This window comes from Phytophthora infestans, genomic scaffold (assembly GCF_000142945.1).
Source record: "Phytophthora infestans T30-4 supercont1.8 genomic scaffold, whole genome shotgun sequence".
Taxonomy (NCBI): Eukaryota; Oomycota; class Peronosporomycetes; order Peronosporales; family Peronosporaceae; genus Phytophthora; species Phytophthora infestans.
In genome coordinates, this window is record NW_003303751.1 from 1,753,143 (window position 1) to 1,780,033 (window position 26,891).

Consider the following 26,891-nt stretch of genomic DNA (forward strand, 5'->3'; position numbering starts at 1 on the left):
GTCATTCATTGGCTTAGTGTCTGCTTCAGCACATGCTCGTGTCTTGACTCTCTATCCCTCTACGCCACTACAACGTGGTGATGACGGACACTGTCGTCAACAAAATGGCCGTCGTGAACGGCAGATGACAAGAGGATTTGTGCTTTCTTAATGGAAAGCCCTTCAAGGCTCAAGCATCCGAACTCTCCCACTTGCACTCGATTGCTGGTCTGTTGGCCGATCTCGTAGCTCCATGGCAATCAAGAGAGTTTTCCAACTGCCTTTGGTGGTGCAATAGAGCGCGAACAACCTCACAACCTCATAATACTTGCATTGGTCTTAACGATAGGTGTCTGACAGTATTTACAGCAACGAAAAACAGCCCTGAAAATGTGAACGCAACTCTTACGACCTGCCTCCAGACAGGACGGCACTGGTCTTGGGCGACATGGACGCAGCGGACGAAACATCGTCCATGTCGTCGTCTTGCGGCACCTCCAAGTGGAGCACCCGCGCGTGATGGATCTGACGTATCGGCTGCGGGTGGTTGATCTGAGGCGGCAACGAGGTCCGATGAGGGTGTGCGGCCTTGCTATGGGGCTGATGTCCATGGTGACCTTGTTGGAGCTTAGCGCCGTGATGCATCTTGCCGTTCGGTGTCTTTGGCTCCACCTTCACCGGGTTCTTAGCCGGCGACATCTTGGAGTAAAGACTCATCATCTCCTTCTTCATCTTGGCTAGATATTTGCCGTGTTCGCGACGATATTCACTCGTGAAGTTTGCAATATGTGAGAGCAGCACGTCCAGTTCTTCCTCGGTATCTTCTTCCTCGAAATACTCGAGAAAATGAGCTTTCGCCGCGTTCAGCTTGTCCAGCAGATTCTGCAGCGCATACAGCTCCGTCTTGGCCTGCTTGCAGAACACCATCAACGCTTCATTGTACGCTCTCGTCGTCTCCTTGTCCTCTTGCCTTGCATCCGACGTCGGCACACAGGCCTCCGCCTCGCGAACCAGTTTCTGTAGACCCGTCTCCAATCCGTTCTTCTCCGACGCGAGCGAGGCATACGCCACCTTGCTGCACCTGGGGACTAGGTCGATGTCCTTGTAAAAGTGCGCTAGATGAGGCACATCTCGCTCGATCGACTGCACCACGTACTGCAAAAAGGTGATGCCGCCCACAAAAGCCTTCGTCTGCGAAAACTTGACCAAAGAGCCCAACGAGAAGGCGTCGACGCCCTGCTGCTCGTCGTCGCCGCCGAAGTTGAGCAGATTGCCGATCTGCAAAATATAAATAAATAATTGGCGTAGTTCAGCGCTTGAGCACACCTGGTACACTCCTCGTGCCACGAGGTCCACCGACTCGCGGAGTTCTTGCACGCGCGAGGGGAATTCCTGCTTGAAGACGAGACATCCCAGTTTCTCCTGGAAGCGAGGCACGTTGCGCACTTCCACTAGAAACTGCTCGGCAGTGCCGATACTTGCCACGTCGCCTTGGAAGGCATTGACGGCTTCCATCTCCTTCCTGTCCGGCCACATGTCCATGAGCGACCGAACTTGAGAAGGAGACAACACCGTCGTGTTCATGGCCAAAATCTCGCGCTTGAGCTGGGGGAACGACAGCTTGACACGCGCAAGAGTGATGGCAATGTTCTGCGACTTCTTCATATCGATCAGCTGCACCATCGCCTTCTTCTTCTTCGCAGCAGCAGCTCCTTCAGACTTGGTCGAGGCATTGCGCTTCTTGCTCTCTGTTAGATCCTTGACAAATAACTTCTCGAGCATTGCACGACTCTCCTCTGAGATCTGGACCTGCTCCTTCGCCTCCTCCACTGTGTCACCGCCCCACAGACTGTCACGACGTGCACGCGTCCTTTTCCCCTCCCAATGCAGCTTCTTACGGATCGAATCCTTGCGTTTCAACGCCTTCTTCGGCTGCTCAGCAGGAGCCGCCGCAGCTCGAGGTCCGTTCAGCTCTGCCGGGTCCAGTCCAGCCATCCGCATCTTCTGCTCCACTGCACCACGAGGCAAACCTAGACGAAGCATTTGGAAATACTTGTGGTATTTCTTGCGATGAGCGATTCTTTCCTCATCTGTGACTTCGGACGTGGCTGCAGGCTTCGGCTCCGGTCGCTTCGGAGGTCCCTGCAACCAGGCGGGGTCCACTCCGTCCATACGCATCTTGTGCTCCACAACAGCAGGAGGTAGACCCACCTTGACCATCTGCAAATACTTGCCGTGTTTCGCTTCGTATTCCTTCAACTGCGTCTGGTATGCGGCCTCAGCTTCGTCGTCTAAAACGGGTGCAGGAGCCTCTGGAAGCGGTTTATTTGGGTCCATATCTAAGACGGAAGGGTCCACGTTCTCGCTCTGCATTTTGTGCTTGACGACAGGAGGTGGGAGCCCCACTTTGAGCATCGTGAAGTACTTTTGGTACGTCGGATGGTCCTTCAGTGGAGTCTGGTCCTTTGACGAGCTGCCGTTATCATCAGATGGTGTAGCTGGGGACATCGTCTCAGCTGGTAATACTTGGGTCACTTGGCGTTGCTTCAACATGGCAGCCAATGGGTGTGCAGCTCCGGAATCCTCTTTTGTCTGTGGAGGTGGCGACGATGCACTTCTCGTCGCTAGCATAGCTTCCAGCGGATTAAATTTCGGCTGCGTAGGTGCCTCACTAGAAGCCAGCGTCGGAGGGGAAGAGCGTTGTGCCAGCATCGCATCTAGAGCGTTATTCCTGTTGGTAGGAGCCTTCACGGGGCCGCCGTTATCCGTTGACTCGGCAGTTCGCTTCGCAAGCATCTCAGCCAACATATTGGACCTGTCCATACTTTTCTGTGGTACAGAAGACTCGGGTCTGTCTTTTGGTCTTGCTACTGGCGGTTCGTCCTCTTCATCGACGTCTTCGTTCGGCGTGGAGAGCGCACGGTTGGCCAGCATGTCTGCTACACTGGCGTGTCGGTCCACTCCTGCGGGCATATGTCGCTGGGAGAGCATATCTAGTAAGCCGCCACCGAAGAAATCCTCGCTGTTGTTGCGTGATCGTGCAGGGGTCGAGTACACGGAGTCGAGATCATCCATCTGGTCTTCGTCTTCGAGTCGCACGTCGGCCATGATATCGAAGGAATCGTATCTCCTACGCTCCTTCTTCCTGAGTGAGGACTCCTCCACGCGTTCCTCATCGAGGTGACTTTGTTCCTCGGCCTGTTGTCTGGCTAGGAGATCCTCCAATGCGCTCTGTAATCGTCCACGCCCTCGTACTGCACCACGCAATTCGTCCTGCTGGTTGTCCTCGGAAGATGTGGACGACGTCGTGGAAGAGTCCCGACTGTCCGGTGTGCTATTAGAAACGAGTTCCCGGACGTCAACCGCCTTGTTATCAATCTGTGCTGCCTTTTCATCCTCCGTAACGCTGTCGCTATTGTTGCTATCGTTGTGGTGATTGTTGCTAGTTGTATGCCGGAAGAAATCCTGCACCTTTTGTCGGTCATTCCAATGTGTCGTAGAGCTATCCTGTGGGGGTATTGCGGTCTGTGGGTTTCCGAACGGCGTGCGCTGGAAACCACCCATAGGCAGGCCGAACTGTAGCCCATCGGCACGAGCCGAACGGCCCCGCACTAGGTGCGGAAGTGTCACGTTTGAGGGCTGTGTCGGTACTGTTGCTGTCGTTGCCGGACTGGGTCGCTTATCGGCGCCCATGAGCATGGAGATAAAGGACGGCGCCATTTTCACCTAAGCGGCCGCGAACGCTCCGAGAGAGGGACTGTGCGGGGGCCGCGAGAACAAAATCGAGTCTGCAAATCGAGCGGTCAGACGACGGATGCACAATGCAATTGCTCCTCCTGTCTGTCACCGTGCAGACAAGACAGTATGTGTTCTCTAGATTCGCGTTTTTTGTTGTGTGGCCTGATGCACCGCTGGATAATACATTCTCTACGAGCCACAAAGCGGAACTCGGAGGTGAGGCCCAGTAGAAACGCGCAGCTCTTCTCGTTGCAGGTGCCACCCTTTGAAAGCAGCCGATGGTGCACCTCGGATTTCAGAGCGAAATTGAAGCTATGCGATTCCAGAGTAGACATTTTTCAGAAGCTGGCTTCTGAGGTGCCAATTCGACTGAGACATGTTACATGAAAACGTATTCGACAGGGAATTAATTTCAGCGACGTATGCACCGCTTTCTTGTGTTTAATGGCAAAACTTTGAGTTAAGCATACTCGGTCCAAGTCACTTGCAAGAACTGCCAAAACCAGTGCTGCTCAAGTTACAAATTGTAGGGCTTGGATAAGCCCGGTGAAGTATCCCTTGCTCGCTCGAGTCTTTGCGCGACACACGCAGAGTTGGAGATCGCCTTGACCAGTGATCGTCGAGTCGCCTGTCAATGCAGCAAAAAGCCCCTAACTCGCTTCAAGCGACTTGCATTGAAGAGAAAGTTGCAAGTTTTGCAGTTGCCAGGACTGTGACACGCTGTGAGCGGGAAATGCCGCAATAATGGCAAAACATTTTGACTAAAAATAAATAATACCCACCCGATGTGGAAGGTGACGACAGACGGCAGCACGAGCCAACGCAAGTACTTGCGCCACTGCAATTCGTGGAGCTTTGCCTTGCCAGAACTCGCCGCGCGCTAGCTTCAATTTGCACATTGTGTTCACACAGGACACTTTCGGCTTCGTACATGTAGTACCGTTCGATCCGCATAAATGCTGTTTATAAAGCCTGTTAAAGTCGATATCTTGAGAAACCTGAAAGCTGCCAAGGAAACCTTGGCATATTTTGTATCCTCGACCAGGGTGATGCATAAATCTCGTTACTAAATGCTTGTTTTCTGCTTGGTCCAACCTTGCGTTCTTGGTCGTCTCGTCTGACAGGATTGTGTTCGGTTCAATAAGCTCTGAAACGGCATATAAGGCCTCTCCAGCAGCATATTGTGACCCCAGCTGCGATTAGGACACTGTCTGTTGCCCTTTAGTCACAGCAAAGTTGTGTTGGCCAGGACCGAGGCATAGGAAATCGAAACAGAAAATTGACGGAGCCATTTTACATGGCGCGTACCAGGTAGACGTTGGAGAAGCCGCTTGATATTTGGATATGCAAATTGTGGATCGAAGACGAACACCAACTTCAACTGCTATGCTCGATGCGCCGGCCATCATCAAGCTGTCGACGAGCGATGGGTACGCGACCATGTTGAAGTCGGATCCACAATCTTATGAGCGAGGCACGGCTCAGTCCAGAAGCTCGGAGGAGCGATAGTACGGATCCAGCTCGAGTTGCGCGGCGGGAACGAGGTGGTCACGCGCGCCCTCGCGAGACGCACCACTCCTGTGGAAAGACAGGTATGCACAGGTTAGACAGCGCGTCAGAGCAAGCTGCAGGTGCGGGCGCGGCTGCGGACTGAAACCACGTGCAAGAACGAACCATTCATCATGGAGACCATCGCTGTTGACGGTCGGCAACACTTTGAGCGGCCGGTGAATGCCGTAGCAAAACGAGCGGTGACTGTATTAATGCAAGGCAGCAAGCCGAGATTTCGGTTAGGTACTGTAAACCCAGCGCCATTGGCCACGACACTCACCTTCGGTAAGAGTTTTGGTGCTGGACGCTCGCGGATGAGGTGCGACAGCGGTATTGACAGTATTGGAATACCGTGATCTCGGCCGGATCGCTATAAACTGGGTGGTTTGGGTCAGCGTGCGTCAAGAAGTCTCTCCGGATACCGGACTACACACAGCCCAAGACCACAACAGTTCGACAAGGTCAGGTCTTGAAGTGCTGACTCAACCGCGCAAATGGTACCGTGCGCAACTGCACTTGCAGCTGAACGGAACGTACATTGAGAGGGTGCATGCAACAGGACACACAGTGCTCAAACACATCGCAGCAATGCGGCGGGTTGGTATCACACTGGTCGCAAGTGTACTGCTTTATCCGCGGGAGACTGGCGTCGGTCTCATTGCAGCAGCCAGGTTTAACCTTGTCCAGCTGAGACCGAGTACACACGTAGCCTAGTAGCAATAAATTACCAGCCATTTTGAGTTACCATCAGCTGCAAGATCAATCCATACAACACGCGAGCAGAACCTCAACCCTCTCATTGCTTACCCATCGAATCTGTTAGCAGCTTGAGACCCTGGACGGTGTTCTCACATCTCAGCTGCGTTTGGTCCAGCTTCAGTCCGTCATCTCCTTCGCGCAAAAACATTTGCCGTCGCCCTGGCATCGTGGTGTCAACTCGGTCCACAATTATACGCGAGCGGATTTTCTCTTCATCCAGCTCTCCCGCGCTGCATACGCCACAATATGGGTAGCTCGTCAACGCCCGACACATTTAAGAGCGCCAAGTGTAATTACGAAGCCTTCTCACCTCACTTTTGCCCCTCTTCCTGCTGGATAACGCATACGTCCGATAGTCATGACGATGTAGGGCAACGCGAAGGCCAGCCCAATCGCCAGTAACACTCGCAGTGTGCCCATTTTCTTCCTGGGGTACACCGATACGCGGATGGACTGCACCAACCAGCGATCCACGAACGCGACGTAGCGCGGTACATTACGCTGGAAACACTGCAGACCTCGCCTACCCAGCTCCACGAATATTTGGCTCAGAAACATGACGGCCACCATGAACGTTCGCCAGCGCGAGTCTCGAGCATGTCGCTCCTGCCGCGCACGCTGCTCGGACGCCAACCGGTCCTCTCCCTCACGCGTCAGCTCAGCCAAAACCTCGTCGTCTGTCTCGTCGTCCGCTCGGGTCACGCCGCGCAGCATTCGGTCCGCGTCCTGAAGAATCGGCGTGATGCATCGGACAAAAGTGGCGCAAAAAATGAATTCAGAAGAAGCAACATAATCTTAAGTTGCCTTAAATTTCAATTGCTCTAACGCAATTAGACCGCAGGAAGTCTGTGCAAATGCTGTCTGATTTTGGTCAATGATTTTTTTTCGCTTCTTGTCCAACCAAGCTAGGAAGGATTGAGACAATCTGGGAGACGACGTGTTTGAAGAAAAGAATCCCAGTCAGAGGCGAGGGCTGATTCCCTCTCTCATTTCCCTGTCACCCGATAAAGCTCTTTGCATGTTCATTTTCACTTCCACAACCAACCGCTTGATGGAAGAGATTGCCGTCAACTTCTTTGCTGGACCATTGCTGTCTTCTCTCTACCGAGCGTCCATGAGCTCGACGAAAGTGACACCCGAGCCACTAAACACGTTTGTACCGAAGAACTGGACGCATGAACTTACGGTGGCTGAAGGCGCCACTCTCGTGGCATTGCCGCTAATCGCCCTAGTACTGATCTACGTGCTGCTACGGATCGTGTGGAAGGTGCCAGATTCTCCAGAGCTGCCTCAACACACATTTCCTTCGTATGGCTCTGTTACCTCTGAAGAGGATTCCTTGCGACCGGTTCGCCGCCCGAAATCGTCGTTGGTTGAGGAAGGGGAAGTTGCTGGTGACTACAGGAAGCACTGGAACGGCACCTTCGACTTGGCTTTCCTTCTCGGAATGATTGTTTACGCTTGCGTGATGCTCGTCCTGACTTTCTTCTACGAGCCGCAGTGGCTGCATGAGACGAGATTCTGGATGATGCAGTTGCCTAAGCTTGTAGTCATGATGGTTGTGTCGCTCTTCGGTGGAATCATCTGCCGCTGCTTCTGCGATGTCGACGAGAAGGGCTACATCATGACCAACAAGTCGTCCAAGTTCAAAGTCAACTACACACGTAAGCTGCAGCACTTCGCCGCCTACATGGTGCCGCTTGTTATTAAGTCCGAATACTCTGGCCCGATCGCTCTGGCGTGGGGCGACTTCTTCACCATGATGGGATTCCTCGTGCTCATCAAGCCCATCCGTGAGCACTCCATTTTCTTTATGCTGCAGTTCAACTCGCTGGATCGTCCGGAGGACCGCCCCAACACGCTCAAGTGGATCATCGTGGGCAACATCGCTCCGGGCATGTTCATCCTGATGTTCTTCAAGTGGCTGTTCGCTGCTCAGGGAGCTCTGACGTTCATCCTCGTGTTTATCACGGGCATCGGTGACGGTCTGGCGGAGCCTGTGGGCATCACGTGGGGTCGTCACAAGTACAAGACGCGTAGCTGCTTCTCGAAGAACAAGTACACCCGTAGCTGGGAGGGCAGCGCGTGCGTGTTCCTGTCTGGCCTGGTGTTCCCTGCTCTGCAATACGATGCGTTTGACAACTTCTGGCAGGTGCTGCTGTCGATGCTGATCCTGGCACCGACGATGGCGTACGCAGAGGCGACTGCTCCGCACACGATGGACACGCCGGTGCTGATGATCGGCTGCGGCGTGATCCTGTACGCCATCGTCAACCTAGTCTGAGCTCACTAGTGTGACGATAAGATCTTCCGCTTCAAGTTGAAGCGCTATTTCACATGGCTACGTTTTGAATGAATTCGATTGGTTGAAAGGAATTAGTTTTTTAAAATTTGATACTGTTCACTCCAATTTCCTTTCGAAAATGTTCCTGCGGGACAACGAGCTGGCCCATGGGGGTCGGCGGGGCGACCGTGCTCGTGTGCTGCAGCTGGCGAGGGAGCAGCGAGAGGCACGGGGTCGACGGAAGGATCAGGAGACAGCAGCAAGACATCTGCAGGCTTTTGTGCGTGGGCGTCTGGCTGCACGACGCCTGCGGACACACTCTCGCGCCGAATTTGATCAGAAACTGGGCGATATCGCGAAGTTGAAGGTTATTTTGCAACTTCCCAGCATGCCTTTGCCTTACGACGCGCTGTTTGAGGTGATAAGCTACAGAAATGGAGTCATTTGAGCTTCGTACGGGTTGTAGAAGACGCTAACTAAAGATTTTGTGATTTATTGATGTAGTTGCTGCGTTTGGTACTGTCTTTCTACACCGGAAGCGAGGGAGACACTGAGAGGCTGCTGGAATTGAGCTCGTTGCTTTTAGACACGCTGGCTGCTTCTTCGGATGGAATCAAAGAGAGCGAGGAGAAGCAGCGCGACTGGCAGCTGCGACGCCTCGTTGACTTGTGTTTGCAATGTAGCTCTCCCTCGTCGTCCTCAGTAGAAGTACGTGTAGGGTTCAAAGTGGTGCGAGTATTGATGGAAAAGCTGCCAGAGATACAACAGTACTTGCTCTCGGGGCGGTTGACTGTGCTTCGCCCGCAACAAGCTCGGAAGCTGCTCTACAACGACATGCCGACAGCTTCAGTGACGCAAATTGTCCGACAGCAATTGATATTGGCACGAGGTCAGCTCCCGATGTCTTCCTGTGTAAAGGAGACTCCGTATTGCAACGCTTTGATGGATTTTGTGGTGCATCTTCTTACTGCAACAAGTGGAATTCTTGAGGCATTTGTGATGGAGGTAAGTGGGCGATGCCTGACTGTAGTTTACTAGCGTGTGGTCTACTGAGCTGTGTATGTTTGGCAGGTCTTTTCAGTGCCGCTGTTGAACCAAGTGGTAGCAACTGATCGACTTCTCCAACTCACGAACTTGTCGCTGTGGAATCGACTGCTTAGTGCGGGACTGCACTTGTCAGTATTTGACTTCCCCGCCTCGCCAGTCACTGGAATTGCGTCTGAAGCCTGGTTTCTAGGGAACATTCTTTGGATTTCTGACCGTGTGGAGGGTAAAACCGACGCTATCGTGTTAAATGAGGTCCAGCTGCTGTCGAAGCTGCTTCAATCAGTGCCACCCGCAACGTACGCTGCTTCGGGAGTGGCTGTCACGTGGACAAAAGTGTCCGAGTCTCACTCCGTGCCCGTGGTTTTCCCTGAAGCTCTGAGCGAGCAGCTACAAATTCTGGTTAACGACCAGTACCTCCGCTCAATGTGTAACCACCTCATTTCTTTTGCCCCAAGCGCTCTTCGCCATCCACTGGCCACGCAACGACCGATACCGATGTATCCTGAAGCTCCGACAATTGCGGTAAGGGACGATCACCTTGTACGCTCTGGAATCTCAACTAACATTTATCTTTATCGTGAGATATAGGAACAATTTGGCTTCGGTGACATCGCATCGGCAACTTCGCTGTCAACGTCACTTTCGGTGACGTGGCAGAAGATGAAATCAATCGGCAAGGCGACGTGGGCTCGGAATTTGTTCGAAAAAGCAGGACTACGACGTCGACGAGAGGGCGATCAAGAGAGCCACAGTGTCGGTGAAGCTGCTCAGCTGCAGAATACTTCCAGACAAGCGCGCCAGATTGCTGTGAGCGGGGTTGATGTTGAGGGAAAAGCCTCGTCATCTACAGCTCAGCGTGCAGCTACTATAAATTTGTCAAAGAGCTCGGGCCCTTTCGTGTTGGACAACATTAAGGCTCTGTCGTGTCTGTGCGGGACATTCCTCTTTCGGTGGGGGGATGATGGCGGGAAGCGGCAGTCGTACGCATTGCGTTTACTCAACACGCTGGCTTTCTATCACGTCGAAGTTGTCGAGAGCGACGAAGATGATGTAGCGCAGAACGTATCTCTGGTTCAAATGCTGTGGTGTGTACTGCAAGACATTAGGAATTTCGAAGACTTTGCCAAGGTAGAGCAATTGTCTTGTTGTCTTGTGATCTGCAACTGGCTCACAACTATGTTACACGGCAGAATGTGGATTTGATTCATGCGCGTAGTTCGGACCCGTATGTCTGCATGTTGGTGCTGTTTTGTATGCTGTACGAGCACCTTCTGGTTGTCATGGATGATGAGGAGGTGAGCTTTGCATCGTGTTGGCAAGGTTATCTTCTTCACTGATGATGAACTAACTGTGCCGATGTGTCGTGCAGATGTACGGGCAAGAGTATCCGTTGCCTCTTTGCCAGATCGAACGCATTGTTCTGAGTCTGAAGCATGCGCTTCATGAGGCGTATTGGAATTACGCCAACCTTGCGCCATCATCCGAATCCGTCGCGTTTGGCATGTTTGTTGTCGAAATGGCGACGCGTTTGATGCGAGTTCTCTACAATCGATGTTCTCGTCAGCCTTTTTGCAACGTCACGAGCTGGTACGTTGCTGCTTAGGAGATATTGTATACAATAACACGCAACTAACGCTGGTACGTGCATCGCAGGAGCATTGCTGAGCTCGATAGCAATCAGTTGATTGAAGAAGTCTTGCTGGGCACACCTCGAGCCAACAAGCTAATTCAATCGATGCCGTATCTTGTCCCTTTCAGTGACCGTGTCAAGTTATTCCAACGACTTATCAAGGCCGACAAGGAACTTCACCAAAACGAAAGCTGCTCGGTGTACCGTATCCGTATCCATCGCGGCGCTATTCTGGAAGACGGTCTGAGGAAACTGAACTCCATCCGGACGAACTTGAAGAAACGCATTAACGTGGTGTTCGTGAACTCTGCTGGACGCGAAGAAGTGGGAATCGATGCTGGCGGACTTTTCAAAGAGTTTTGGTTGGACTTGTCCACGCTTGCATTTGATCTGCAGTATGGACTCTTCCTAACGACCCACGACCAGCTGTTGTATCCCAACCCCAACTCAGCTTCAGGCCACTTTTCGCGCGAGAGCGACCACTTGACGATGTTCCAGTTCGTCGGTCGGATCCTGGGAAAGGCGCTGTATGAAGGCATCGTGGTTCAGCCGAAGTTTGCGCACTTCTTCCTCTCGAAACTCCTCCATTCGTTCAACCAGCTCAACGAACTGCCATCTCTGGATCCGGAAATCTACAAGGCACGTTCAGCTGCGATACAGCTTAGCAAATAGTTGCAATGCTAATTTGTTTTTCTCTTATAGAATCTGATGTTCCTCAAGTCGTATGATGGCGACGTGGAAGATCTGGGTCTAACCCACACGGTTGTCCAAGAGATATTCGGTGAACAAAAAGAGATCGAGATCATCCCTGGCGGTGGCAATGTTCCCGTGACTAACCGAAACAAAACGCGGTACATCCATCTTGTTGCGAACTACTATCTCAACACACAGATCCGTGAACAGTGCGCAGCCTTCAGGATGGGCTTGTCAGATCTCATCGACCCGCGCTGGCTTCAGATGTTCAATGAGCCCGAGTTACAAGTGCTTATTTCGGGAAAGAGCGGCAAGATCGACGTCGATGATCTCAAGGCCAATTCCCGATACGCCGGTGGCTACTACGCGTTGGACAAACGCGTAGCATGGCTGTGGCAGGCATTGGCGAGTTTCACGCCTTCCGAACAAGCTGCCTTTTTGCGCTTTACTACAAGCTGCCAGCGTGCTCCATCGCTGGGCTTCGCCTCGCTCACGCCTCAGTTTTGCGTACAGAAGATCCCAATACGGAGCGACGACGAGCTGCTGCCTAGCTCCTCAACGTGCTTTAATACGTTGAAGCTGCCGACGTACTCGTCGTACAAGGTGCTCCGTGCAAAGCTGCTTACGTCCATCTCGTCTGGAGCCGGCTTCGAGATGACATAAGGCCCATTCCGCAATTTTTGTCCATAACGTCAATATCACTTCAACGTCAACGATTGATCACAAATCACAAATCACAAAAAGTACAAATTAAGAGCTACAGAATACAATTGAAGCATTTGAAAATGGGCGGCGCGCAGGATGAGATCCGGCGGCTGATGAAAGAGGCCAAGCAGAAACCCAGCGCTGCCACAACGCGTCATAAGGCGTCGGCCGTCACGGTGAAGCCGACTGCAGCAAAGTCTAGTAGCTCTACTGCCATCCAAGCGAAGCCAGCAGTCCCGGCGGGCTTCTTCGACGATTCTTTGGCCGACGCCAAGGCCCGCAATGTGGACGTGAAGCAGCTGGCAGAGAAGCAACTTGAGTCCGAGTGGGAGGCATTCCTGGACTTCGCAGCCGAGGTGGAGCAGCAGTCGGTCCAGGCTGACGAGACCAAGGAGCGTGAGGCCGTCGAGCAGCTCGAGAACATGGAGTACGTGGACAGATACCGCGTGGCGCTGGAGCGTGCAACTAGCCTTCGCAGCGGCAACAATAAGCCTAAAACAGAGAAAAGGAAGCTGGACACTGCTTCTGATGTGGTCAAAGAAGACGACGAGACGGAAGGTACGAATGCCGTGCTGAGCGAGTACAAAAAGAAACACAAGAAGGCAAAGAAAAAGCACTCGGACATTGAAGACTCCGACGACGACTTCGACAGTTGCAACTGGAGGTCTCGTGGCATCTAACAACAACGATTTAATGGGTAGACTTGGTTCAAACAGTGTTTAAAAGGGTTAAAAGGGTGGCGCACGATGGCTCTCTCCTCTAAATGTCGCGACAGCGCCTAGACTAGGTTGACGATGGCGTACAGAATCACACCGCAACCGGTCATCAGCACCGGTGTGTCCATCGTGTGCGGAGCAGTCGCCTCTGCGTACGCCATCGTCGGTGCCAGGATCAGCATCGACAGCAGCACCTGCCAGAAGTTGTCGAACGCATCGTATTGCAGAGCAGGGAACACCAGGCCAGACAGGAACACGCACGCGCTGCCCTCCCAGCTACGGGTGTACTTGTTCTTCGAGAAGCAGCTACGCGTCTTGTACTTGTGGCGACCCCACGTGATACCCACAGGCTCCGCCAGACCGTCGCCGATGCCCGTGATGAACACGAGGATGAACGTCAGAGCTCCCTGAGCAGCGAACAGCCACTTGAAGAACATCAGGATGAACATGCCCGGAGCGATGTTGCCCACGATGATCCACTTGAGCGTGTTGGGGCGGTCCTCCGGACGATCCAGCGAGTTGAACTGCAGCATGAAGAACTTCGAGTGCTCACGGATGGGCTTGATGAGCACGAGGAATCCCATCATGGTGAAGAAGTCGCCCCACGCCAGAGCGATCGGGCCAGAGTACTCGGACTTAATAACAAGCGGCACCATGTAGGCGGCAAAGTGCTGCAGCTTACGTGTGTAGTTGACTTTGAACTTGGACGACTTGTTGGTCATGATGTAGCCCTTCTCGTCGACATCGCAGAAGCAGCGGCAGATGATTCCACCGAAGAGCGACACAACCATCATGACTACAAGCTTAGGCAACTGCATCGTCCAGAATCTCGTCTCATGCAGCCACTGCGGCTCGTAGAAGAAAGTCAGGACTAGCATCACGCCAGCGTACACGGCCATGCCGACCAGGAAGGCGAAGTCGAACGTGTTGTACCAGTGTTCCTCGTAGTCTCCAGCCACTTCTCCCTCTTCGACCAGCGACGTCTTAACGGCGGTGATAGGCTGCAGCTGCTCACCTGTGGCGCCGTACGAAGGCACAGGCGCGCGTACAGGAAGCGGCGTGGGCACGCGCCACACGATGCGCAGCATGACGTAGCACAAGATGAGCGCAGCGAAGGGAAGCACAGCGATGATGACACCCTGGGTGGTGGTCATGTTCTCAGGCCACTCGAGAGGCGCCGCCGTGGGCGCGGGGGTCACAGCGTCGACCGGAATCGCATCCGCCATTATGAAAATTCTCCTGAGTTCCAGCGGACTCTTGCGTCGAACGAAGCAGATTTGGATGTGACGTCCAATATCGAAGGCTTCCGCTAAAGGATACCATGCTGGATACACTTTCGAGAACATACGCGAAATCAGATTACATAAGTTGGTCAAGTGTAAAAGATACTTAGACGAGGTGGGAGATGGGCTTAAGTATCAAGGGCGGATCTTTTAAATGGACCGCATAAATGGACCGCATAAATGGACCGCAGGTTTTATTCGTAGCAGGAGGGACACAATAATTTCTTAGCCAAATGTGGGTTTGACGGCACTGCTTACGCGCATCAGTTCGGCAACAATGACTGCTTGTATTAATACATATACATATGCAGTAGGGAGTGGACGAATGGATAGTTAATCGTATCCAACGTTAATTGCGGATACAAATGAGGTGACCGTGGCGAATGGAGGGACCACACGCGGTCCACAGCGACCGATGCATCGACATAATCCGCCCCACACATAGTTTCGACTGGTCTTGCAGCTGGCGTTCTCGCGTCCAGTGCTGTGTTAGGCTAACACTGCTGACAGAGCTTTGTTGTGCGCTTCCTGCATCATGACATGATCTGAACTTAAAATGGCTCTCTGACGTGGTCCACATAATAGCGGATCTTCAGAATTCCAGTGCCAGGAGCCTCCGATTTGCTCCGAAAGCGTGGCGGCGGGAACAAGTTGCTCAGCAGAATTGACGGACTGTCACATGCTTACCATACCGGCCCTGGAGTGATTGCTGCTGGATGCTAACCGGCTACAGCAATAGTCGGCAAGCGAATCATTAATCGCCGCACGTACAGGGCTGCTCGACAGCCTGCCGTCCTGTCATGGTTGCCAGGGGCAAGTCCGTCGACCAAACCCATTGGCAAATCTACGAGCCCATAATGTACAGTGCTAGCCGAAATGTTTCTCCTAAGAGTGGTGCTGCCAGCACCGTGGTGCAGGTTGCTCCTTCAGTGCAGAAGTGTACATGCAGACATTGCAAATCAACATTCTGACAAACGTGCAAGGAGAATGATGGTGGCTGCCTTGTTCATGGACTGCAAACTGCACGACGCAAGAACTGGGCAATGGTGCCTCAGTCTGACAGCATTACCGTAATTTACGGACGGCGACATTCCATTTGACGGTGCTAGCTATGCTGGCCCAGCACTCGGATATTCTCGTGGCCGAAGCTCTAAGCTTATTACAACTGCTCCTCGTGACTGATTGTATGAAGTCGAGCTCGCCATTTTAAACCGAGACGAATGCAAGACGGGAGCTGTTCGATTCGAACTTCGAGGGTTGCATGTAAAACTGCAATGTATTCGATCCATCAGGCATAAAGGTACTTAAGTATCAATATGCCGCGGGTCTTACCACACATCCGTCTTCTCAATCATCGTACATGTATGCCCTGTACACGCAATTATTTTCGGCGTTGACAACTGTCTGTAAGAATACAATGTACATGTACCGCTGAGTCACACCGAAAGGTGCGTCCACGACGACTGATTACGACAATTTGAATTTGCCACAGCATTCAGCAAGAGTGTAAAAGCTTGATTGCAATGCGCACGCCACGGCACCGAAACTCGACGCGAGGCCGTGAGAAAGCGGAGCTGTCGATACTGAGGGGTCTCGTCGCCGAGCTGGAGGCTCATCAATCAGTTCTGCGTCGCGGAAAACAATCACCGAAGGGCCCGGGAACAGCGTGACGGTGCTTTTCCGAACGGCAAGCTCGCGCCCGACACGCAGCCGAGCACTAAAATGATCGAGTACAGAGCAATGCTGACTGGATCCAGCGCTACTTCGAGAGAAACGATGAGTTGGCGAGGCCACCAGCCTTAAGCGAATAGCAGAAATGCAGCAGAAAGTGAAAAAGGATGACCTGATGCTGAATGAACTCAAGCAACTTGTAGAGGCCGCAGTGCCTTAATTACCGGTCGTGTTTGCTGCGAATGGTATCCAGTTTTCTAATGGCTCACTAACAGCAGCTTGGCACGACTTAAATGAGGATCTCTGGTCTCACGTGCCGACAGAAGACTGTCAGTCTACGTTGGTTTGTGTGCGACGCGTTCAGTTTGGTGTTCATTCCACGTCGGCAGCGATTTGGACGACCCTCTCGTATCCAGATAAAATTTTTGCCACGGCGAACTCGGGCCATGATGTAGCGCCAGTTGTTCGTGTACTAGAGCGAACACCGAGTGCTTGTGCGATGAAATCCCAGGGAGGCATTCAAGAGGTATCCGGCGAACCCACGCCTCTCCACTACCACGCTGTAGTTCACCAAGCTAAGTTGGCATCGTCCAGACTGCACGAGCATCTTGAATTCGGCCAGCAGCGCAGAAAACTTTGACCCCTGTTTCTCCAGCGCCGCCTTTATCTCGTCGACGGGTTCGAACGAAACCTTAAGGTCAGACACCACGCCGACCGTCTTCACCAGCTCGTCCAGTTGCAGCCACGTCGTCTTTATGGCTCGGACATATGTGTACGGACGCCACTTGTTCTTGCTCTTCAATTATTCCGCAGTCGCCTTGGCTACATCGCGTGCGCTGGTAGTCGAGAATACGTCGTTGCCTGTGCCCGGAATGGCCATGGTTCGAGCCTCCAAGTCAAGCGGATGAAGGTGGGGTGGTTCCGGTTGCTGCTCGGGACGATGGAGTCCATGATCCACCCCAACGAGATGAATATCCACTCCACCTCGCTTTGTGCCCTGAGTGTCTTCTTTAGCGGAACGTTGTGTTGTCGGCGTCCTCGGGGAAGTCCTCCGAGTTCCCGCCGTACTCCGCCCGGAATGAAACGCTTGCACCTGGATCACTGTTTGCACGCCTTCAGCAACGTCAGGTGGATCTCAGCATCATGTCAGCGATTGTGCTGACGATTGCGTCGCAGTCTCGGATCACTTCTACGAGCCGCGGCACGGACGAGTAGTCAGTGACGCGTTGCTCCACGAGGCCCTTCTTGCCGTCCAAAAAGTCCTTGTGCAACCGTGTTAGTACGACGACCTCGTGTCCGGCAGCTGGCAACTCATCGATAAAGTGTTTGGCGAACGATCCCGTTCCAGCAACAGGGACGCGCATGTTTCAAGTAGTGGGGCTTGGTGGTGATGAAGTAGGTTGATGTTGTCTTGGCGAAGACAATTGAGGAATGACTTTCATGCCAGATGAAGCCTGAGCGGTGCTGGGTGTCTACAGAGTGGTGACTAATGATCTGCCACCTTAAACTTCAACTGGTGACTAAAAACGTAGCCATTATGTGGACAACGCTAAATATAGCTACTTCAGTTAGCAGCCACACGTACATTATTTTAGATGTCTTCCTTTGCGCTACGTCTCAGTCGTCGTGTCCTGCTCTCCAGCCGCCATGCGCGCAGCTTTGCTAGCTCCAAGTCTGGCTCCGGCTTCTCGTACCCCGGCGCCCGCTCGCTGGAGCAGATCGTGAAGATGGAGCTACTGGAGAGCGAACAAGCACCCAAGATCCGCAACATCTGGGAAGAGTTCCACGCCGACAAGGACGACGCCGTGGCCACCACGCTGGACGTCAGCGAGTTCCAGTCTCTCGTAAAGCGTGCCGAGGCTGCACCCTACTTCATCTTCCCCGTGTACCGCCAGGAGGGTTTCTTCAACATGTTGTGTCAGTTCCAGCAGTCGTGCTTCCTGATCACATACCTCGAAGCCTTCAAGGAGAACCCGAGCGCCGCGCCGCCCTGCGTGGCCATCTCACTGTATGATGATTTGCTGACGAAGAAGGAGCTCGCTTTAGTCCGTGCTGACGTCATCAACATGCTTGACAAGAAGGAGTCGCAGCTTCTGCTAAAGCAACTGCTAGCCAGCTACCAGGACGACCAACTCTACGATCATGTCGACAAGTTCAACAACAAACCCGACCACTTCGACTTTGAAGCTTATCGTGTCATGCTCCAAGAGGCCACTACAGCGTAGAGCGACTGGAATCTTTCAACAACAAATGTAGTATGTCTTAAAAACCTCATATCTCCGTCTTCAGCTTTGTCCTACTCAGGAACCTATCGCCCCCTTTACTGCTGGGTCTTCTGAGCCTGCGCCTCCTTCCTCTTGGCGTGTTCCGCCTGGAAGAGCACAAGAGCCTGTTGCGTCGTGGCATCAGCCTCAAGACCCAGAGCCTGATACTCCGGGGCGTGCGCTTGAGCGAAGCCCTGCAGCGAGTTCAGGAAGAATTCTACCTCGTCCACCTCGTCCAACAGACTGATGTAGTCCTCGTCACCTTCGTCGTCGTAGCCGAACTGACCCTCGGCCTCCTCACGCAGCTGGCGTAGGATAGCGTAGTACTGGTCGTCCACCACGTCCTCGGCGTCCTCGTTCGAGGCGTAGCCGCCGTTCTCCAGCAGCTCCTCGAGCTGCTCCACTTCCTCGCCGCCCTCGGCCTCTTCATCACCGTCAATGATACCCGGAGCGGGGTTCTGAATAGACTCGGCCAACACCTTCATGGCAGCCTGGATCAGCTGCTTAATGTGCGGACGTAGAGCCGTCGGGATCTTGTCTGCCGGCGCTCGCAGGATCGACATGGCGCCAAGGATAAAGAGCTTACGGTCCAGGTAGTTGTCGTAGCGAGACAGATCGCTCAGCCATATCTTCAACACGCCGTCAGCAGCTCCAAGCTGGTTCAAGGCATCCAGCGTCAAAGCAGGGTTGTAGTGCAGCAGACTACCGAAAACACCCAGTAGATTGCGAGCGGTGGAGTCCACAAGAGGCTCGGCCAGCTTGTTGCATACCATGAGCGTAATGGGGGGAATGCACTCGTCCACCTTGCCGAACAGGTTGTGCAGCAGCGAGTAGAGCAGACGACAGGCAGCGCACAGGTCGATCTCCTGCACGCTGGCGCTCTCGAAGACCGTCTTGGCCATGTTGAAGACGAGCTCGAGGTACCGAACGCTAGCTCCAGTCGCAGGGTTCGTAGCCGACCCAGCCAAGAAGCCGTCGATGTCACGGCCAACGAAGTTGTCAATGACTGGCACGAAGTTGGTCAAGTAGTCAGACGCCCAGTCGTTGAAGCTCGCGAAGATCAGAGGGAAGAGCGACCACAACTCGGGAGCGATTTTATGGCTGTAAAAGGCCAAGGAGCCCAGGATATCGATGCCGCTCTCCATGTACTCGACGTAGTCGAAGTCCGTGAGAATCTTGTGGATCACTGGCGCGAGTGTAGGCACCAGCAGAGCGTACAGCTCCGGGTGGTTGTGGATGCTCATGAGGATCGTGTTAATGGCATCGAGACACGACACAGCAGCCAGCGACGCGTCTTCGTCGTCCTCTGCGACGGCAGTGAACTGGCCGAAGAATTCCACGAACTTGGCCACCAATTGCACCGAGAACGGCCCGATCTCCGTGGAGAATCGGTCGATAATGTGCTCCAGAGCGACCACGACTTCGTCGTTGCCGATCTCGTCCATGAGACTGAAGAATTGCTCCAGGATCTGAGGCAGACGAGGACGCAGCACCTCCACGACGGTGTCCGAGTGCGGGTACATGACGACAAAGCGAATCGTCTTGGCAGCCTCGATACGCACAGGCAGCTCCGGGTCGAACATGGCGTCCAGCATGCCGTTGACAATGTTGATCAATGTCTGCTCGTCCTTGAACTTGATGTTTTCAATGTACTTGCGCGAGAAGATTTTGCACGCACGCAGTCGCAGGAAACCGTGCGGGTTCTTGAACTCTGGTAGGATGTGCGTGATGATCATCGACTCCACTTGGTCCTTGTGGGCCTTGGACTTGGTCAGCACGCCGTCCAGCGAGAAGAGCGCGTGCAAGGCAGCGTCCTTCTGAATGTAATCCTTCGTATCGTCCGGAGTGGCCAAGTACGTGTTCAGGATGTTGTTGTAGAACGACAAGACGTTGGGGAGACAGTCCTTGCCTCGCTTGGTACACAGGTCGGCGAGCAGGTTGGCGGCGGCGTACACAGGGTCCAAAAAGTCTTCAAACACGTCGTTAGTCTTGCGTACGAACTCGTGCGGGTCCTCCGCCCACAGCTGCAAGTCCTTAGGCGTCAGACACAACACGGGGTGGATCACCTCGAACAACAGGAAGCCCAGATGAGGCTTGATGAGCTTGTACGTCACAGCCGAGTCCACAGCCTCCTGCAGGAACACAAGAGCGAGCTGCACCACGCGATCCGTGCAGAAACGGCCGTTCTTGCGCAGTGCGAGCGTCTCCATCACACAGGGGAGAAGCTCCGGGGCGATCTGGTTACGGAATACCGTGGACATCTGCAGATACTCCTCCTCGGCCTTCTTAGGGTTGCCGTAGCGCGTGTAAAAGCGGCAAAGGATCTGCAACGCCCACTTTTTGAGCTTCCACCACGGCCAGTTGCCGCGTTCCTCCTCGTCTGTGGGTTGGCCGGCGGGCTCGCCGCCTTCGCTGGCTTCGGGCAGCGGCTTGGCGATGACCAAGCGGAAAATGTTCATCCAGGCCACAACCTGCTCGGTCTGCGCAATATGCGGCGGCAGATTGGTCTTGACACACGACCAGTACGTCTTGAGGATGAGGTGCATCATGTGCGCGGCCTCGATCGAGTTGTTGGTCTGCATCTGCACCATCATGTTCTGCAGCATGGGAAACACCACCTCCACGAGCTTAAAGAGCGGAGCCAGACGGTCCTCCGAGCGGTATTCGAAGTTCTTGACCACGCGACGCAGCGCCAGCAACGCGTTGATGATGCGGTTGGCATCGCCGCTCTGGACGTTCTTGCAGATGTCGTCGATCAGCGTCGGCCACGAGTCCTGCATTGCAATAGAAAGATTTTAATTCAATTAATTGACTACCAGGCTCTAGCCCGAGGCATCACGTACGGGGAAGTCGAAGCGCGCTATGTACGCGACGGTCTCGGCCAGGAGCGAGCGGATGCTCGAGTCCTGCGACACGAGGAGCGCCTCGAGGCCGTTCTGGCGACCCAGCGCCTTGTCGGCGGGGCTAATAACCTGCACCCATTGGCCCTCGGGACCGTCAGCTCCTTCCCAGTACTTTTGCACGAGGTTCTTAAGCGACACAGCAGCGGCCTGACGGATCTCACGCGTCACACTGGCCTCGACTGTGATTTGGATGAGAAGCTGCACCGAGCCAGGAACGGTGTGCAGGCCAGCGACGGCCTCTTCGGCGGCCTTGCGTGCGGCCTCGTCATTGCTGAACGTGTGCAACAGGATGTTGTGCAGACTCGCCACGTCCATCGTTGCTGCGTATGGAGAGAACTTAGCGGGGGACTCGGCTGCTTTGGGTCTGATTGACGAGCTCCGTTCGGATGGATGGAAGCCATGTCGTAACCCCGACACATAACCCTGCGGGTACAGATGGCTACATTTGAGAGGTTTTTCGTTAACCCCAACAAAATTTGTCCTTAAAATGAGGACGAAATAAGATGCAAGATCGTGAAATTTCGAGTGATTTTGTCCTTAACACCTCGATTATAAGGACAAAAATCGAGCGCGCCAGCACAATTGCCTCTGTGTCTGATATGACAGTTGAGACACCCGACGCCACTTTGTATGGAATAAAAAATTAACTTGATTATACTATTCCATTTGACGATTTTTGTCCTTAACTTAAGGACAAAACACTATCCGGGAAATCATTCCAGACTCCGTACGGCACAGCAGCTCATGCAATAACGCGTAGGTTTAGCAAAGAGTTGCTAGCACGGATGTAGAGAGCTAATACAGGGATACATTTCTATTTATGCTCACAGGAGCATCTACCAAAACTGAGGCCAAGCAAGGCCATCAACTTTTGGTCCTCATTTTTGTCCTTAATTTTTTCTTGTTGGGGTTAAGGCGACTACACTAAGTTCGATTCGCCATTGGATAACCCTGGAATGGGATGGGCAGCCCGTTTTTTGTAAGTTCAATTACCGGAAAGCTTACTTAAAGTACTGTGCACTGACAATTCTAAGGATGTCCCTCCCATGGAGAATTTAATTCTACATGGAAGGGACGACCGAGGGCTAAAAAATGGCGACCCATACGGGCCTTGTTTTCAAAAGGGTTGGGTAAAAGAAAACGTGTAGATTTTTCATACTGGCTCATGGTTTTTCCATGTTTCCGAAAATAAAATACCAACATGGTGAAACATGGCCATAATACATTACAATGAGCCCAACAGAACGACACGAAAAATGAAGACTGAGGAAAATGGCTGAGAGTCGGCACAAAGTAAACTTTTGAAACCATGACGAAACATTGTAAAAACATGCAAAGCAATGAAAACTGAATTGACGAAGTTATTGAAGCTTTTCACTCACGTCTTCCGAATTGTTCGAGCTTGCTGAATCGCTAAATTCCACCACAGAGCGGAAAACATCCCAACGACGCTGAGCATCCTTGACAAACGCCACCAGAATTAAAGACAGACGAACAATCCGTAGTTGTAGCCATCTTTTTCTATTGGACTGTGTATCGCCACGATTGGATCCAGACGCTCGGGTACAAGTGGCAGCTCTACTGGATCTTTTCCAGCGTGGATCTCCATGCGCTTAGTACGGCGGTTTCGCAAACGAACGCTCAAAGTCTCGCTAATGACAAGCACAGTACACGTTTCTTCTTGATATATTTTCAGGTATGTCTCAAAATTTTCCCATGTTTTGGGATATGTTTTCATTTCTGAGACATAGTGCAGCTCATCATCGCAGTCTTCATAGGCGCGTGTTCGACTAGACTCTCTTCCACACTGGACTTCACCATGGCACCTCCAGTACATGAGCTTTCCTCTTCATCCGTTTGTACTGCTCTTTTCTTTGCCCGGAGCATCTTGAAATGAGTCAGTAATCCAACACAGATCCGACAAACACTCTAGTATTCCATGGCCAACACGTAGTAAAAAATAAATAAAAACATGGTACGAAAAATACTAAAATCATGGCAAATGTAACAAGCTGACCACCTCCACGTGTTGGGCACGTACATAGAAGTGTTTGACAAGCGGTGGTACAGCTTTGAAGGGTTCTGTGGTCACAAATCGACCCTATATAGATTATAAACGGATGGTGTGTGTTAGTTTAGAGAGCACCCACGATCAGTAGCTCACTCACCAGTTCAGAATACGCACGTAAGTGGGGAACAGGAAGGAGGATGAGGTGAAGGGGCTGGGGTTGAGGGGATGCTGTACGGAGAGGGTTCCTCGCCGATGGCTTCTACGCGGCGACAGGAACGAGGGGGGGGGCGATCGACCTTCTCGCGAAGCGTGGCAGAACTGGTGGTTAGCAAATTTAATTTTTTTAAAGCGATAATAAAAATCATAAACTACAAACATGGGCAAACATGTTTAAAACACGTATAATACATGGACATGAAAACATGGACTGTAAAATTTCCGAAAAAAATCGACCGGGCTCATCTCCAAGTAAAGTTTGTTGATGGGCTATCCAGGGCCCAATATAGTGTGGTGTAGCGGGATCAGCAAAATCTGCGAGATTGCTGGATCCAACTTACCAACTGCGCCCAGACACCGACTAACGGAGGGGGTCCCCCGATGATCCGTGTTCTGCTGAACTTTCCTCACCTTGTGTACCCGTCGGTAGGGCGGGATCTTGCTCTCTCGGTAACTTCCGAAGAGTTCAAGTGGTAAAGCTTGTGTGTCTTGGCGAGACGTGGGGATGGGGTGGAGCAGCAGTGGAAAATCTTCACTCTGCGTCCGTGGATGGTTCCGTATCCTAAGCGAATATTTGAGCTTATGGATCCGGGGCCTAGATCGTGGATCTGGCCGTAGGATTGCCTTGCGGGTGTGTTCCCTTGCCTTTGTAATTCCTTTGCGTCGTACTTGCCGCCTCCTGTGACGGGATCTTGAGAGTTGAGAGCCTCTAGGGTATGACCGACCAAGTAGTAAATTCGGCTAACCCGTCGGATCTGCACGTGTATGGGAAAGCTTACTAGGTTGTAGGAACTGGCCAATGTATTATCCAGTTATCACTACCAACACTAGATTTGCAATTACCAACCTTCTCCGAGCTCGTACGGCCAATGTAGTTCCGGTTCTTGAGGGCAGGAAGGCACTTGCGTGTTATGGTGCAAATGAGGTTCTTTATTTATTGAGTTAGTCCCTAGGGTCGAAGTATACACGAAACTTGTCCGGGCCAATGCTCATCTCCGCTACGAATGTTCTGCAAGGCCAAATCCAATCCCCGTCGAAACGCTTTACGTAGTTGATCTCCACTTGATGATCCCGTTACGATTCCGTGCCCACTTGTTCTCTAGTTCGTGATCTTGATTACTCCATTGTGAGACCTGATGCTTGGCGGGCGAAGTAGACGCTGTCCTTGTCCAGGGCCAATGTTCACCCCTGTTACGGCGATCGCCCGAGGCCAAATCCAACCCCCGAGACGACTACAGGTCACTTGCTCTCCACAGTGCAAATGAGGTTCTGTATTGATACTTAAGCCTATACCTGCCTGGATTTCTACCTTCTATGTCTTTTTCTTGCTAAATCCCTTACCAGGCCCGGCTGCATGTCCTTTCTTCCCTTGACCCATCATCGCAGCTGTAATATCTTCAGATCCACCGGATCCATGGCGTAATCATTATGGTCACCCTATTATGGGTACACTCATCCGGATCCAGGTCGCTTGGATCCACTTCACTGTAAGTGCACACTCGTCGTGGATCTGAGCTCTCCAATCATTCAACATCATCTCGCAACAGTCTGTGATCTCCATGGTCCCACGAAAGTTCGAGATCCACTACCTCCATCATCCCTGTATCCCAGATCCAGGTCGTCCTATGCGGGATTCTCCCTCCTTGGATCCGAACTCGGAAGTATGAGATCCGGGACACCTCGCGGTGGATCTTGACTTCTTGTTAGCCGTGGCTACTAGATCCCCCTTCAGAGGGCACCTACCATCATCCGTCCATAGGATCCACACTCGATTCACTCTCATATAGTATATCCCATATCCGTCTAAGTGAATCCAGGTAAGGGTGGATCCGAAATAGGTCTCGGTGGATCTTGCCTTCCCGTACATCACTCATACCAGATCCATCGTCGTTTCGTACGGGGGGCCGCTCGTCATGGCTAATCCACCACAGGCAACTTGCATCCGTGCCTGACAATCCAAATCCTCTCTAATCACTTGAAATTGTCACTGATTCGGGATAGTGACCCCGCGTCAGGCCCATTCTCTTATTTCTGAGAAAGCACTTCACCACAATCGCCTCCTGTACGTTGTCGGCGCTGCACAACAGCGTTCACGGCGTGCATTACCAGCATCCACAACCGCTTTCTCCTCTTCGTGACACATGTCTCCCGCCAAGCGTACCGGCAAATCGCCGGGCAAGGCCCCATCCACCACCCCTCCGGTCAGTCCGTCTTCAATGTCGCCCACCGATCTGCGGGTTCTAGCCCAGGCTCTTTCCGATCAGGTGCAAACCCTGACGGCGGAGCTCCAGACGGCTCAAGATGCCCAGGACCAAGCTGCGTCTCTGCACACTACCCAACTTCAGACCTTGCGAGCCCAAGTCCATGACCAGGCTATGGAGATCCAGGGGTGGGAGCACCGTGCGGCCTCTCGGTCGCAGGACCTGCGACTCTTGTTGGCTGATCAGGCGGTCAAGATCCGCGACCTGACCGGACGGCTGGATCGCGCCTCCCGTCAACGAGATGGTATGCGAGATGACAACGACCATCTCCTTAGGGACATGGCGCTCGCCGGATCTGAGATCCACCAGCTCCAATCCCGGATCCACGACCTCGAGCGGGATTTGGAGGAGTCTCAGACTGCTAGGGCAGCCGCGGACGCGAGCTTGGACCGACTCCGTGACGAGCTGCGTCTGACCCAAGAGGAGGTGGTGACCAACGACTATGTGGGATTCACCCATGGCGGATCCGCCTTAGGGTCGGCGCGTGGAGGGCCCCTCGCGCCAAATCCACCTCCCTCGTCGCCGGATGTAGCTCTGGCTCAACTCTCTGAGGAGTTGCAAGATACCAAGGAGTCGCTCGAAAAGGCGTCTGCTGGGCGCGATTACGCGCTCGAAGAGTTCGTGCGTATAACTCAATTGCGCGACGATATCCAAGCGGAACTGGCGGACAGCGAACTCCAACGGGACAAGGCGGCTACCGAGTGAGCGGATGCCAAGCGGGCGCAGACAGAACTGGAATCTAAGCTTCGCCGCACGAGTACGTGGATCCTCTTTGGGCCATTGCTAGTAACTCCATATTCACTTGTTATGTCAATCCAGGTGACAAATTGAGGGCTGCCGATGCGACCGCCGCGAAGCTCCAGGATCAACTCGCCGCAGCTCAAACTCAGCAGCAACAGCTGGTCCTGGAGCGCGATTGTGGCTTATCGGAGCGTGATTTGGCACGTCGACGACTGGCGCTGGTGACAGCTGCCGTTTCGGATCCACTTCCTCCCCTGTCGGGGCCCTCTCATGCTGCCAGCGTCTTCGCTCCTCTTCCGTCTGTAAGCGGGGCGGATTCGTCGGCTGCGAAACGCCCGCGTAGTGCATCTCCCGCTCCTAGCACCGGATCCTCCCGTCCCCATAAGCATGCTCGAGCTTCCCCGAAAGCCAAGCCCAAAACGACTCCGGTCTCTAAAGA

At 53.1% G+C, this 26,891-nt stretch overlaps 9 protein-coding genes across 9 annotated transcripts; 5 read left to right on the forward strand and 4 right to left on the reverse strand.

Annotated features, from left to right (window-relative positions):
* Positions 1 to 384: 384 nt before the first annotated feature.
* On the reverse strand, positions 385 to 3,699 carry PITG_06402 (formin-homology 2 domain-containing protein; the record flags this gene model as incomplete). Its single annotated transcript, XM_002998484.1, has 2 exons — positions 385 to 1,257; positions 1,306 to 3,699. The coding sequence occupies 2 exons, from the start codon at positions 3,697 to 3,699 to the stop codon at positions 385 to 387; spliced, it is 3,267 nt and encodes a 1,088-aa protein (XP_002998530.1).
* A 1,499-nt stretch (positions 3,700 to 5,198) lies between these two features.
* Positions 5,199 to 6,756, reverse strand: PITG_06403 (uncharacterized protein; the record flags this gene model as incomplete). Its single annotated transcript, XM_002998485.1, has 6 exons — positions 5,199 to 5,295; positions 5,392 to 5,472; positions 5,549 to 5,694; positions 5,797 to 5,978; positions 6,076 to 6,257; positions 6,338 to 6,756. 6 exons carry the CDS (start codon positions 6,739 to 6,741, stop codon positions 5,199 to 5,201), a joined length of 1,092 nt encoding a protein of 363 aa, XP_002998531.1.
* Positions 6,757 to 7,495: 739 nt separating this feature from the next.
* PITG_06404 (uncharacterized protein) lies at positions 7,496 to 8,311 on the forward strand (the record flags this gene model as incomplete). Its single annotated transcript, XM_002998486.1, has 1 exon — positions 7,496 to 8,311. The coding sequence occupies one exon, from the start codon at positions 7,496 to 7,498 to the stop codon at positions 8,309 to 8,311; it is 816 nt and encodes a 271-aa protein (XP_002998532.1).
* Positions 8,312 to 8,450: 139 nt separating this feature from the next.
* On the forward strand, positions 8,451 to 11,043 carry PITG_06405 (uncharacterized protein; the record flags this gene model as incomplete). The annotated part of the gene is made up of 8 exons (XM_002998487.1): positions 8,451 to 8,729; positions 8,816 to 9,337; positions 9,383 to 9,880; positions 9,947 to 10,180; positions 10,241 to 10,486; positions 10,549 to 10,653; positions 10,728 to 10,945; positions 11,025 to 11,043. The coding sequence occupies 8 exons, from the start codon at positions 8,451 to 8,453 to the stop codon at positions 11,041 to 11,043; spliced, it is 2,121 nt and encodes a 706-aa protein (XP_002998533.1).
* A 653-nt stretch (positions 11,044 to 11,696) lies between these two features.
* Positions 11,697 to 12,344, forward strand: PITG_06406 (HECT E3 ubiquitin ligase, putative; the record flags this gene model as incomplete). Its single annotated transcript, XM_002998488.1, has 1 exon — positions 11,697 to 12,344. One exon carries the CDS (start codon positions 11,697 to 11,699, stop codon positions 12,342 to 12,344), a length of 648 nt encoding a protein of 215 aa, XP_002998534.1.
* Positions 12,345 to 12,466: 122 nt separating this feature from the next.
* On the forward strand, positions 12,467 to 13,066 carry PITG_06407 (uncharacterized protein; the record flags this gene model as incomplete). The annotated part of the gene is made up of 2 exons (XM_002998489.1): positions 12,467 to 12,539; positions 12,618 to 13,066. The coding sequence occupies 2 exons, from the start codon at positions 12,467 to 12,469 to the stop codon at positions 13,064 to 13,066; spliced, it is 522 nt and encodes a 173-aa protein (XP_002998535.1).
* On the reverse strand, positions 12,651 to 14,499 carry PITG_06408 (uncharacterized protein; the record flags this gene model as incomplete). The annotated part of the gene is made up of 1 exon (XM_002998490.1): positions 12,651 to 14,499. One exon carries the CDS (start codon positions 14,446 to 14,448, stop codon positions 13,165 to 13,167), a length of 1,284 nt encoding a protein of 427 aa, XP_002998536.1.
* A 3,152-nt stretch (positions 14,500 to 17,651) lies between these two features.
* Positions 17,652 to 18,281, forward strand: PITG_06409 (uncharacterized protein; the record flags this gene model as incomplete). Its single annotated transcript, XM_002998491.1, has 1 exon — positions 17,652 to 18,281. One exon carries the CDS (start codon positions 17,652 to 17,654, stop codon positions 18,279 to 18,281), a length of 630 nt encoding a protein of 209 aa, XP_002998537.1.
* A 13-nt stretch (positions 18,282 to 18,294) lies between these two features.
* PITG_06410 (uncharacterized protein) lies at positions 18,295 to 24,806 on the reverse strand (the record flags this gene model as incomplete). Its single annotated transcript, XM_002998492.1, has 8 exons — positions 18,295 to 21,094; positions 21,164 to 21,662; positions 22,289 to 22,308; positions 22,606 to 22,674; positions 23,265 to 23,324; positions 23,862 to 23,987; positions 24,298 to 24,378; positions 24,792 to 24,806. The coding sequence occupies 8 exons, from the start codon at positions 24,804 to 24,806 to the stop codon at positions 18,377 to 18,379; spliced, it is 3,588 nt and encodes a 1,195-aa protein (XP_002998538.1).
* Between the last annotated feature and the right edge of the window lie 2,085 nt (positions 24,807 to 26,891).